The sequence below is a fragment of the Colossoma macropomum genome, unplaced genomic scaffold, assembly GCF_904425465.1.
Source record: "Colossoma macropomum unplaced genomic scaffold, Colossoma_macropomum, whole genome shotgun sequence".
NCBI lineage: Eukaryota > Metazoa > Chordata > Actinopteri > Characiformes > Serrasalmidae > Colossoma > Colossoma macropomum.
The window spans coordinates 11,089,145-11,103,022 of NW_023494800.1; the positions used below are offsets into that span (position 1 = coordinate 11,089,145).

Here is a 13,878-nt window from a genome sequence, read left to right on the forward strand (position 1 = left end):
GAAAGAAGTAGTCTTACTGAATCAGGAGAGACAAAACATGCTAAAATATTTTGTGGGTGTGCTGCTGTGAATTGTCCTGTAATTCCCCTGGTGTCAGGTTGGATTTTGTGTCTTTACGTTTCGGCCTGAAATGCATAATCAACATTATTCTGATAAAGATATGATGTTAATAGAAGATAATTCACTCACAAGGCATGTCTTTTACCAAGTTTTGGCTGGGCTCTCTTTGAATACTGTTTCAACATAGGCATAATTATCAGATTCATTCACTTGGGGAAGGGATCTCAAGCACAACTGACAAAATGTTGCTTGTAATTACTCATTTCCACCAGAGAGGTCTCCAAATCCCCAAATCTTGCATAGTATAGCTTTAATTCCAAAAGATGACATGACCATTTTCCAAATAAGTTGGAAAATGGTTATGTAAAAATGACTTACAAGTGGTTTTGATAAATGAAATAGCTAATCATCTAAAATGGACCTCAAGGGAAGAAAACTGCAAGCTATGGGCCCTTTAAAATAATCCAAGCAAAGAGTCATATTCAGAAAGTGACACAATACTAGTTGTGAGTTGAGGTTTCTACTAGTATTGGTAATAAATACTATTTATATCTAATTGATATCACATATAAAATATTATATTTGACTGATATAATGTAATATATATAGAGTTACATATATTTATATATGTATGTGTACATATATATATATATATATATTTATATATGTATGTGTACATATATATATATATATGTAACCCTATGTTCAAAATGAATGAGGGCTGGTTTGACTTTAAGGGCTGGTTTAGTCCAAGTTAAAGCTTAATTCGTGCCCACAAAACCTCCTTTGAGTGTATAATTAGCTCAGCCCTTTAAAGCACTCTGCTCTGCTCTATCCTAGGACAGGCCTGCAGTCTGTAGGAAAGTGTTTTTGTCCTCTCTACATGCTGAGCTCAGCCTCCTCTCTGCTGTTCACTGAGAGCCAAGCTAGACTGCAGTTCCCCAAAGCTCCACTAGGGCGCATTATTAAACACTTGACCACTGGACTGCATACCGGACAAAATGAAACTGTTAAAGAAACTGTTTGTCTGTGTGTTTAGTCTGTATTTTTACGTGTGTGTATATATATATATATATATATATATATATATATATATATATATATATATATATATATTGTCTTGTAGTCATTTTCTTGAATACTGTTTGAAGTAAAAATGGACAGGAAAGATCAATAAATTCAAGAACGCAAGAACATATCGACTGTTCTGGACTTGTTTACCTTATGCATATGCATCAAACTGTAACCTTAAAGGGAAATTCCACCAATAGTTCAAATTTCTGCATAATTAAGTGGGTTAAGCTGTAAAAGGCTACGCCACAGAAGATTATTAGATGAAATGTCACAAGATGGATATGAAAACATTGCTTGAGGTCTGATTTTCAAAAGTTCTGATATGAGATTTTGGTCTAAAACGTATTTTAAAAAGTCCATTCATGGCGGAGAAGTACATGCAGAGCATTGTAAGCAAAATAGTACCAAAGTCCCTAAAACGTCTCTGAAAGTATTTTACCATATTTTACCAGATTTACCATAAAAAACATTATATGTAAAACTCAAAAAATATAAGAGTAGGTTATGCCCTTAAAAACAATTAGATGTCGAATACAAAGCAATAATAGAAAGATATGTCAACTGTTATTTGGTCGTTTCACCTCGTGAATATTCATAAGACACCTAATGTCGGTTCCCTCTACGTCACAGTGGAGACGGTTAGCGCATGCGCCGTTGATGAGCTCTAGGCTACAGCTGGGTCTTTGTTACCACAAACAGAAAAATCTGCTTCAAGTTTTGAGATTTTTTTTTTAAGGAAAATAAATTAAACGAAACGTTTCTGGTGGTTGTTGCTGTTTTCCGTCGCGGATGTAGGTCGCTGTCGCTGTAGATTACCCGAGAAAACGCGCTGACGTAAAGCTGGGCTGACAATATCAGATGTACACAAACAAACCCAGCGCTCTTCTTTTAAGGTGGTACTGAGGGGATGGACTGATAGACCGGAGAACAGAGGACCGTCGTTTTGGACTGAAAGCCGAAGCTGCTCGGGTTGTCATTTGTTTTGTTGGAAGCTGAAAACGTGTGTCAGTGAAACAACACGAAACGAGAAGCATGAGGCTCCTCCAGAGCTGAAAGGAGCTCGGCTCCGTTTCTTTCCCCAGCGACCATGAGAGGCGAGCGGGGGGATTGTTGGAAAAGGCAGCCCATGGCACACGAAGGTGGGCTTCGATTTTCAGGCTGCCTCGTCGAAATAGCGGAGAAGAAGTGGACGGAGGGAGGGATTCCGTGGTCCAAAACCATCCCCAGTTTTCTCATAAACTAATCCGAAGCGTTGACAGACATCGGGGAGATGGAGACGGTCGGAAAGTTCGAGTTCAGCAGGAAGGACCTTATAGGACACGGGGCTTTCGCCGTGGTGTTCAAAGGCAGGCATCGTGAGGTGAGGACACTTCAGGTCAACGCCTCAGTCGTGTTTTAATTCCAGACACTTCAGTTTCTTTCTGCTGTCCTGAAATCGTGACTTAAACTATGCATATACATGGGGCCCTGCAAGAACTGTGCCGGTCCACCTTAAGAACAGGCCTCAGCGACAGCAGATGGAGGCGCAGTGTTTATATCCACAGTGCTGCATTTTGCTCTGTAGTTTATGATGGAGCGTTATTTATTATGCGCCCTTTGGATTTAAACCATTGCTGTATTGTGTTTATTTACATTGCCATGTTACAAAGTACTGAATAGGCTACATGCAGCACATGACCCTGCATACTGTTACTAAAATAGGGTTCTTTAGTAAAACCACTGGTTCTATTTAGAACCACGAGTTCTATGTGTTGTATATGGTTCTATATAGAACCTTTTTTTAAAAAAAAAAAAATGGTTCTGTATAGCACTAGAAGTGGTTCTGCTGTTGTTACAATGGCAAGCTTGTAACAATAGAACAACCCTTTTTAGTGCTATGTAGAACCATTTTCAAAAAGCCTATATATAGAACCATATGCAACACATTCTCTATTAATCTGAAGAACCATTTCACCATCCAAAGAACCATTTAAGCATGCATATGGTTCTGTTCAGAACTCATGGTTCTAAACATAGCTATTCCCTTTAATACAGCCCCATTAAAGAGCCATGTTTTCTATGACTGTATTTTAGCTGTAGAAGATGCTATTATACCAATACATATATAACGCATTATATAATGTATTCACTTTAATCAGCTCACACTGGGAAATGTTGGGATTTTTTTCCTCCTTTTTCCTTGGACATGTCCGGACATGTTCGACCTATAGTAGACTAATAAGTTCATATTCATTTAATGTGAACCCAAATAGCCACAGTTTATATTTGCTACTTGCTTTTGCCAACAGAAGCATGACTGGGAAGTTGCAGTTAAATGCATAAATAAGAAGAACTTGGCAAAGTCTCAGACTCTCTTAGGGAAAGAGATCAAAATATTAAAGGTAAGATATAACACCAGCAGTGTTTTTGTCTGGATAAAAGATAATTGTTAAAATGCATGTTTGCATTAAAAAATTAATGTATGCTTTTTTTTTCTTTTTTTCTTTTTTTTGCAGGAATTGAAGCATGAAAACATCGTCGCATTGCACGACTTCCAGGTAAGCAAAACACACATAATGCCAAGCTGAAGTTTATGAGACTTTCATTGTGGACAGTACTCACTTTGGGCTTGAGTTAAACTTAGAAATCTTTCTTTCTGTAATACAGCTTACATGATATAGTGTAGCACAAGTAGGTTTAGGGGCTGCTTCTAAAACTCCGCCCACTTGTTTATATATTATCCAGGTCACAGTGTAAACGGCTTTACATTGGTGCATTACTGTCACATGCTTTTGTGTTGACATGACATGTGGTGGATGTGCACACTTTTGCATAAAGGGGAATTCATGTGTAGCATATTTACATGTGGTCCACTTACATTATTAGTGTAGAGATCACATATTCAACTTAGTCCTAAATGTGTTTTAAAAAAGTCTTCTTTTTTAAATTTTTAGGAAAATGGTTGCCACATTGTGATTTGGGTATATGTTAAACATCTCATACAGACATCTCATACATAGTTATTTGTAAGCGGGTAAATAGCTTGTTAACCCCATTATATGGCAGCTTTGCTATTAAAGAAAGGAAGTTTTTGCTCTTGGAAAAAAAAAAAAACTAACTCAGCACTCCTGAACAGATTTCAACAGAGCAGCACTATATATAGTTGGTTAATTGTTATCAATATATTGGCTTTTGCAGTACTGATCTCGCAGAAGGCTGCAGTATGCAAATTAGCTCTCTCATAAAACTGCATGATATGGACAGGAAAATTAAACTGTTGGACATCACAGTGATAATATGAGAAGTGATGCATTGTTTTATTTTCTGTGTAAACACAAATCTATGTTACCTCTTCTTTATGCAAACAGCAAAAAATACAAAATTACAAGTTTCACTGCTGTGCAAAATATAAGTAGTGCAAAACTAATAGCTACTCACATCAGAACAAGTAGTTAGGGCTACAGTAAACAATTAATTTCTTGAAAATGTATTTATGGTGATGCAGATTTATTGTGAGGATATCCATTACTGCTTTATTCATTTTATACACACCACTGAGAGTAAGAGTAGTTATCATGTTTGAAGCATGTAAGGACAGATTTTGAGCTAAGGACTTTGTTTTGAACTGTACACGTGTGTGTTTTTCATTTGGCTGTTTATACTTGCTCTCCATTTGTGAGATCAGGGTTCATGTCCAGCACAGGAAAGCACTTGTTTTGGCTTCTGAAGCTACATTCTGCCAATGTAATTGCATCATCATGCTGTTTGTGTGTGTTTATATGATCCCTTCTGCCATCATAGCCCTTAACATTGTGTTTATCATAGACAGCATGTATCACGATAATGATAAAAGCACTATTTGTCATGCAGCCCTACTCTGTAACCAATCACATCATTTTTTTACTCTGTGCTGTGAGAATCTTGACCAGTCACAGTTACAGATGAGTGTTTCTGTGGGTGTTTTGTGAATAAAGGTGATGTAATCCAACAAAAGCTAATTATTGTAAAAATAGTGAAGGCTAATCTTGAACCATTTCATGTTATTGGTCACCCAATGCATTTTTAAAGGGCCCACAGCTTACGTTTTCCACTCATGATATTTGTTTGGGTTTATGTACCAAAAAATGTAATTCATTTTTACATGTACATTTTCCCTCCTCTTGTTATCCCTTAGAAATGAATAGGCTTTTTTTGTTACTGTGATTTTAAGACTGATATATGTAAATAAGCTATGTTCTGATAGGCAGCTCTGTATTGTGCCTCATTCAAAAAGCAGGCCGTGCTTAAACACTCCTTATGACTTCACTGTGAATGGGTGGAGCTAAACTGTTTTAGGCTGAGTCGGCAGACGTAGACACGGATGCAAAAGTTTGGGCACTCCAGTCCGATGATGTGTTTTGTTGATATTCTGTGTGAAAATTTCTGTATGTGTTAATGCACCTGTACTGTTTATATGTTAAATTTAGCATATTGTTTAAAACAAAACAAAAAAAAACAAAGAGAATATAGAACATAGAAATTGTGCACTAAAATCTGCAGAAACACACTACACTTAAAGTTGTTCGCTGTAGAGGATGTTGTTTGTATTGTGCAACCCTGATGTGGAACAGAATTTTGCTTCTGTTGAGCCCTGTTTGCACACTTTCAGCAATAGTATTTTCCTCCATATGTTAATGGCATTGAAGAGAGCACAGTAAAGGTATGACTCTCTGGTCCAACCAGTCCTACATGTTTTGGACAGTAGTAATGCCACTTTCTGCTGCTGGCTGTCATGCATGGTTTTTATTCAAATGTGATTAATGTGAGAGTAACTGACTTTCACCCCGAGGAAAAATATACTTGCAGATCCGGTCTGGTATCTGCATGTGAGTGTGTATGTGACAGCGTGAGCTGCGGTATGTGCCCCGCTTGGCACCAAGCCACATGTGATTTTGTGTGTGTTTAGGGCCAGGCGGCGTTAGTCTCTGGGTCACGACTTCAAAAGCAAGCAAAGGCATTTCAAACATAGCTGCGTTTGCTCATCTTTGTTTGGTGTCAGAGCTGCTCTCTGTAGCTTATTTAGCCTCCGTTCCACAGCACCACCAGCCAGTGATCTCTAATGGAGCCAGCAGGTCATAGAGAGTTTGATAATTAGGCCTCACTGTGAGATTCAGGTGCCTGTGTGTGTTTGTGCTGCAGTGTCATTGATCTGACCCCATTACATGATTGAAAATGAAAGAGAAGTTTCCATTTTCTCTGGCCCTGCGTAGAGAATGGAATACATTTACTTGAATTACATAATGGATGAAGGGATATCATATCTCTGTGTTATATATGGGGGCAAGCAACAGTGACTGCTTATCTCTCTGTGTCATTTATCATGGCCAGTGTTGTGTTCCAGGAACTAGAGTTTGGGCAGGGCTAAAAGGACTTAAAACTGAGGAAAGGAGATTAAAAGTGGTTCAGACAGTTTTGCAGAAGATATTTGACAAAGAATTTGACATTACCTTGTTTATACCGCTTAATATTCCTGCATATACATACAGGCTCAGCTGACGAGGGATACTTCTGGCTAGGATCAGACGATCGGAAATACACTGCCCTTCAGCAGTTTGGAATTTGGAATCACAGTTAGTTCAGGCTTTGCAGTGCCATTCTCTGAGAGGCATCGTATGAGTGCCGGTATCTCCCGATAATGGCGCTCTGAATGAATTTTTTTTAATTATCACGTTGCCTTATTCACCTGTAATGTAGCAACAGCAACCAGCCATTAAAAGTAATAGCCATAGCTTTATTATGAGTAATAAGCCTGCTGAAAAGAACTGTAGTGATAGCAAGCGACCCAAGCAAGCAGCATGACGAAACCAAAACACTCCCACTGTAATGAGCAAAGCTGTCATATTAATACCTGCTATTCTGTAATAACTTAGACAGTGTGGATTGAAATATTATAAACACGACACAGAAACATTTTTTTCTTGTTTTGGGAACAACTGAGAGTGACTGTAGCAAAAAGTAATGAATATTACTGCAATTAAGTGTGGTTATCTTTAACTGCAATTATTTTTGTCATAAAATTATTATGAACAGCTAATTGATCAGTGAGTTTTGGTCAGTGTATTCAGAATATTAAAGGAATGGTTCAGCAAAGGTCAGATTTACACATTTTTCCACTTACCCCAGTTGTAGTCAGTCAGTCCAGACATGTTTGAGGTACAAATTTGCTGCTTTAGTTTTTCATCTTTGAGCCAGAGCTTCAATGCTAACATAGCTAACAAACTGTAGAAGTTAATCTTTTCCAGAAGTACATCCCCAACACATTCAGCTATATGGTGAAGATTTTTTTTCCACGTCTGTAGTTCACAGTCAGTCCTACTGTGTCCTTAACTTCATTGATGAGTCTGCGAGGCCTTAACCAAGACTTTCATGTGGTTTGAGCAGATTCCTTTATTTTTATGATGGGTTTATTCTCAGTTCTATACAGCTTTCTCAATTATCAACAAATCATCCACAGTTCATCATATAAAAATTGTGAATGTTTACAGCTCACAAGTACCTGCATCACTATTTTTAGAGAAAATAATGTATTTGTTTCATAAAAGGAAAAAAAAAAGATTCAAATTTTGGATCTGAACCTTTCTACTGTTATGTTTGTTAAAAACGATGTGAACTGTGTAGTTGGTGCTGTTGTTTGATGACTTAAACATTGCCCCCTTTATATAATGTTTTTTTTCTTTCCTGTTTCTGAACAGTGGTTTTATTGTAACCCTGTGGGGGAAAGAACAAGAAAAAAGGATTTAGTATAGTAAGGAAAATGTTTCTGGTAGTAGGTTGCATGATTGCTTTTTGGGGAAAAAGGACAACAAAGTTTGTGCTCATGTCTGACTCTGTTATCATTGATGACTTGCTGTCTTCATTAGCTGCACTGGCTTATCATACAGATGACTCCTACCCATTCAGTCACCCGCTAGCCAGTCTGTGACGCAGGCGTGCATGTTTTCGCCAGATGAATCACCAAGCTCAGCCCGGCTTAATCAGAAGGCAGACTGTTTATGCCTAGCTATCATAAAAGATATGCTTTTAGATATGTGATATGTGACCATTACAAGCAATCATTACTGTTGGGCCTTGCCTGGAGCTGGACAACAATAGAAGGGAAATGGCTAGCTGTCTTGTTTCTCATTGCCTTTTATCTCTACCATGGTAGAAAGAAAAACTTTGGCTTTGCTGAGTCAGCACAACTGCTTTCTCATGGATCAGTCCATCAGGCTCAGCTGATTGGCTGCGGAGAAAGACGGTGGGAGAGGTCAGCTGTTGCTAGGTGCTGTGAATGTGTTGTAAATGGGCTGGCTTGACTTTGTTTCTATGAAAGGCCTTGTTTGCCCTGGGCTTGTGGAGAGTAACAGCATTAAGGGCTTTGAAAAGTTGACCTGAAACAGTGGCGTTTCTTTTTACTGGTTTCTGAGAAGTGGTAATAGCAATAAAGGTTTTGTCTGGAATTCTTTCTGAGGAGTGCCAGCTTGATAGTTATATCTGCTGATTTCGTGCAGTTTAATCATGATATGAAATACAAGGAAACTTTTTCCTGTTTCTTATCAGAGTGTTGAACAATGTTTTTTTCCCCGTTTGTTCTCTTTCATTTCCCAACTTTGTGTTTTCTCTCAGAGTTTTGGGATCTGGATGGATGCTTTCAGAAACTGCTATTGATAGATCTGTCTCGCAGGCACTTCCTCTGTAGTGCCTTGTGCTTTTCTCTTAACCATGGCTGATCGGGCCTGCATGAGAGTCACGCTGCTGCTTGCTTTAGAATTGGTAAAGCAGGCATTTTAAACAAGCTTATCTGTGGTCTACATTGGGCTCATGTTAACCCTCTATAAGCCTGTACCCAGTACAGACAGGCTATATGTGACGCTAAATAAACACCCCATCTCCAACCAACCCATTACACAAAGCAGTTGGCACACTGAACTTTTAATGCTGAAACTGTTCTGATCATATTTGCTATAATCATTGTCGTAAAATGCCAGGTTTCATCAAATAATGAAAGAACTAAACAAACAACAAGTACAAGCAATGTAGCGATTAGGAGTTTTGGCCAAGATGATATTGTTTTTGTTTAAAATATCTTTCTGCTTTATGTTTTGGTAGGGATACAAAATCGATTATATTATATTAAATTATATTTTGGTATGGAAATTGTAGGCTGATGTCTACATATTTACCAGTGCTGATATATGTACTACGGCAGGGGTGTACAACTCCGGTCCTGGAGACCCAGTGTCCAGCAGAGTTTGGCAGTTTCCCTATTTAAACACACCCACTAAACCTGGCAATTAACAGATGAGGGTAATCAGGTGTGTCTGAGCAGGTAAATCACCAAACTCTGCTGGACACTGGCCCTCCAGACCCGGAGTTGTGCATCCCTGTGCTAGGGTGACCATACGTCCCTTTTTTCCAGGACATCCTCTTTTTGGGGCCTAAAGATTGACCTGGAGTTGTGCATCCCTGTGCTAGGGTGACCATACGTCCCTTTTTTCCAGGACATCCTCTTTTTGCGGCCTAAAGATTGACCCGGAGTTGTGCATCCCTGTGCTAGGGTGACCATACGTCCCTTTTTTCCAGGACATCCTCTTTTTGGGGCCTAAAGATTGACCTTGCTGCCTTTCTTGCCTCTTTTTTTGCAAACAAAAATATGGTCACCTTAACATAAATCTTCATAAAATGTAGAAATTGGGACTAAATCAGTCTGGGTTAGTATTACACAGAAATGTAATATTAATTTGTATGGAGTTATAAATGTAGAAAATGTAATAGAATATTGTGATTTTAACAGTTTTTCACAGTAGCCCTGCATCATCTAAACATTCTGTTTGAAATCAGTTTGAAATATCACTCAAATCTAATCATCTGCATGATGCTGAGGCCTGTGCTCAGTGACAGTTGAGTTACTGTTATAACAGCCCTTAGGTAAAAGCTAATTTTCTACCACAGTGTACTATTACCACAACTTTTACTGAACTGCACTTTGTTTTCCTTAAAAAAAAAGAGATTAAGACTTAACCCGTGTGGTATCACTGTTTTCTCCCATGTCCACTTCAGCATTGAGGACTGTCAGAAAACCTTTTTTATTTTAAGCTTTTTCTTATTTTTCCGCACAATTACCTGAATAAGACGGCTCTGTTGCCAGAACAAGCCTCCTGATGTTGATCATTTTAATAAGTAAATATCTACCAGTACTGACACGATTCCAATATCGTTATGCATTGCTAGATTTCAGTTATGTGGTTTCATTTGTGATGAGTAGGATTGTTATGATTCACAATATTCATAATCTGGTTCGATGCATATAGTGGTGTCTCAAGTCAATACATTGCTTCAGCACAGCAGTTGAAATGTGAAGTATGTTAATGTAAAGCTGTTATAAATTTCAGATTATTAGAGCATTCAGCATTATAAAAGTAATATATTTGAGGCTTTAGAAAGGAAAAGGGGAGTTTTGTGTGATGAAACACAAAAACTGTGCTTTATTGAGTCTTGACCTAATGTGCTAGCCATGAGCGAAGATGTTAGCCCTCAGCTAAAATACTAACCACAGGGTAACATGCTAGCTGCCATGTAGTGGTACAATTCAGCACAATACGATACATTATGATAAAATATGGTAGGTTTTTATCTTTACGTTTCTAGTGATTTTACTGTTACTTTGGAAAGTGCAAATCAACAAAAGGTATAAATCAGTTTTTGTTGTTTATGTCTCGTTCAAGGAAACCGCAAGCTCCGTGTACTTGGTAATGGAGGTAAGTTTAGCCTGTCTTTCTTCATTGTTTAGTTTATTACCCTGCCATTAGTCTAACCTCACCTCAGTTCCTGAGAATGACTGCACTTAGCTCAGTCTTTAGGCCTTAGGCTACAGAGTCACAGCTGTGCATAGCATTGGCTACTTCTAAACTATACATAAATAGAGCATGTTTGAATGTTTAATACTGTACCGTGAGCTTCCAAATACTTTGAGCTGAGTTTGGAAGCTTTTGATTTTAGAAGCTCTTGGTTAACTACCCCTAAGAAAACCCACATGTTTTCTCCCACAGTCCAAAGACATGCAGTCAGGCCAATTGGACGCGCTAAATTGCCCCTAGGTGTGTGTGTGTATGTGATAGTGTATGTCTGGGTGTCTGCCCTGCGATGGACTGGCGACCTGTCCAGGGTGTATCCTGCCTTCCGTCCATGACTTCTGGGATAGGCTCCAGCACCCCCCCAACCCCCTCCCCATAAGGATAAACAGTTAGAAAATGTGTGTGTGGGTGGGTGTGTGGGGTTAACTACCCCAGCTTGACACCATCAGAGCCATCAGAGGTCACTGGCTGGTCAGTTCCTTTTTAGAAAAAATGCATGGTGGGTTGGGGAAGGGGGTTAGAATTCAGTACTTCACAAAAGAATTGGAAAACAGCGGAGGTCTGGTCCAATAAGCATTTCAATGTCTCATCACAGTCCTTGATTCAGGCCTCTTCTTAATCTTCTGAAATTGTTTATTGCTTAGTAGTGGGCCATTGTCTTTGTTCAGTGATTCACACCTTGAGATAATGCTGTTTCTTTCCATTTGTAATCTACTAACAGTACTGTAATGGAGGAGACCTGGCTGACTACCTGCACTGTAAGTGTCATTAAGCAAAGTAAATAAGTGTGATTTGTGTTTTTCTTTCTTAACCTATAACTGCAAATATGCTTGGTTTAGATCTGATTCTAACATATTATAACTACTCAAATACATAGTCAAACTTAAACTTTGTTTTTGTACAAGAAACCACACCAATAAACAAGTTTCTCAGACTAATTGTTATAAATTTTCAGTTTTCTAAGTGTGGTGTTTTTTCAGTGGTCGTTCAAAGTGTTTTTCAGGACATCTGAAAGTGTCACAGCAGTATTTCTGCTAGCTTGAAGATGAAAACAGTGATATTACAGTTTGTTTTAGATGCAGCAGAACAGGCCCAGAGTTCGACTCAGGAAGTGAAGTAGGGAGGGGTGTATGTTTTGCTTAGAGTTGCAGGCTGGAGGAAGTTTTCTGTTGAGGCTGAGACACAGCAGCATGCTTTCAGAGGAAGCGCAGAGAGGCATGCTGTCTGGCATTCCACAAACAGTGAGGGAGCGAAACAGCGAAGCATTTGTTACCTCAGTAAAGATTGCTTGTGGAAGTGCACTGAAAAAGAGAGCAAGTAAAAAGACACAAAAGATCATAACTTTGCTTATAATGTGTCCTGAAGTGTCCAGTAGGACTCCAGCTATAGTACTCTTTTGAATAGGCTGAAGCAAAGAATGAAGTCTGTATGTGTGCTAAATTGTAGTAATGCACCAGAAAGCATGAGGGCAGTAATTGTTTGGAATCACTTGCTTCCCTCCCCCACCATAGCTAAAGGCACTCTGAGTGAGGACACCATCCGTGTGTTCCTGCAGCAGATAGCAGGTGCTATGAGAGTTCTGCAGGCCAAAGGCATCATCCACAGAGACCTGAAACCCCAGAACATCCTGCTCTCTCACCCGGCCGGCCGCAAATCACACTCCAACAACACGTGCATCAAGATAGGTAGGGAGTGTTTTTGATATAGTAAGGAGTCTATCCATTAATCTCTCTTTGTTCCTTTTCTTGTTGTAATATTTTGGCGCCTGGAAGCAAAGACTTCTACAAAAATATAAAGAAGGGTAGAGCAGTGGTTCCCAGCCCTGGTCCTGGAGTCCCACTGCCCTACATATACACCTGATCCAACTAATCAGCTCATTAAAAACCCATTACTGAGGTAAAGTGGGCACATTAAAGCAAGGAGGGCTAAAATGTTCAGGTCAGTGGGCCCCCAGGACCAAGGCTGGAAAACACTGGGATAGAGTATTTCTACACTGTCTTCAGAAGAAAAAAAAAGCAGTAGCGCCATAATAATGATGAATAAGTACGTAGTTTGTGGGTTACAGCACTGCCGTGACTGGTATTCAATTCCCCGCCTGGGCAGGCACACCATGCCATGCTAATAAGAGTCCTTGAGCAAGATTCCTAATGCTGTATTTGCCTACCAGGCTCGTATGTTATTATCATGCTGTCTGGAAAGAGGGTTATCTTATTTGCTATCCTTAGCACCTGTCTCCACTAACCAGTTTCAAGACAGCAGGTTGTAGTAACACCATATTACCTGCCGTGCCTACTTAAAGTGAAGTCAAAAACTTTGTTCTTTGTCAGAAGCTAATCTTGTTCTTGGTAGTTTGGTAGTTTTTGCTTTAAGTCTAATGAATTAAGTGCTTACAGTCTATAAAACTGTTGTGTAACCATGTGAAGTAGCCTAAAGGCCACCATAACTGTAGAAAACTGCATTGTCTCTTTAGTTTTTAATAGCTGTTGTAATCATTACATCAAAATCATTTGAGCTCCCGTTCATGTTTGCTGAAGGAAGCCATTCTGTGCCTAGAATGCTGCAGCGCAGCTTTATCAGTTTAACACGCACAACATTGGGTGGTAGAATAAAAGATCTACCTCGTGCATATTTTAAAGTTAGAAAACTTATTTGGGCTGATTCAGGACATGGACTAACGTTACACATTAAAAGAAAACTTGTTAAAAGATGCTCTGATAAGAGAGTTTGCCAAGTGCCATTAATGTGAATAAAAATATCCAGACTGTGTACCACACCATAGAACTGTTTTCGTTATGTTCTGAAAATGTAGGTGGAATAAACCAGGAATTCTTATTGCATTATGCTTTTTTTGGATATGCTACTGTAGTTAGTATATACTAAATTATTGCTGTTA

The 13,878-nt window shown here is 38.9% G+C and overlaps 1 protein-coding gene across 6 annotated transcripts in view; it reads left to right on the forward strand.

Annotated features, from left to right (window-relative positions):
- Nucleotides 1-1,790: 1,790 nt before the first annotated feature.
- The window catches only part of ulk1b (unc-51 like autophagy activating kinase 1), a 38,720-nt gene continuing 26,632 nt past the window's right edge, over nt 1,791-13,878 (forward strand). For all 6 annotated transcript variants that reach the window (XM_036588743.1, XM_036588744.1, XM_036588747.1 and 3 more), the window contains exons 1-6: nt 1,791-2,494; nt 3,423-3,515; nt 3,630-3,671; nt 10,857-10,889; nt 11,707-11,743; nt 12,497-12,670. In XM_036588743.1, coding sequence (XP_036444636.1) covers nt 2,405-2,494; nt 3,423-3,515; nt 3,630-3,671; nt 10,857-10,889; nt 11,707-11,743; nt 12,497-12,670 — 469 coding nt within the window. In that variant the 5' untranslated portion in view covers nt 1,791-2,404. The remainder of the gene's footprint in view (nt 2,495-3,422; nt 3,516-3,629; nt 3,672-10,856; nt 10,890-11,706; nt 11,744-12,496; nt 12,671-13,878) is intronic.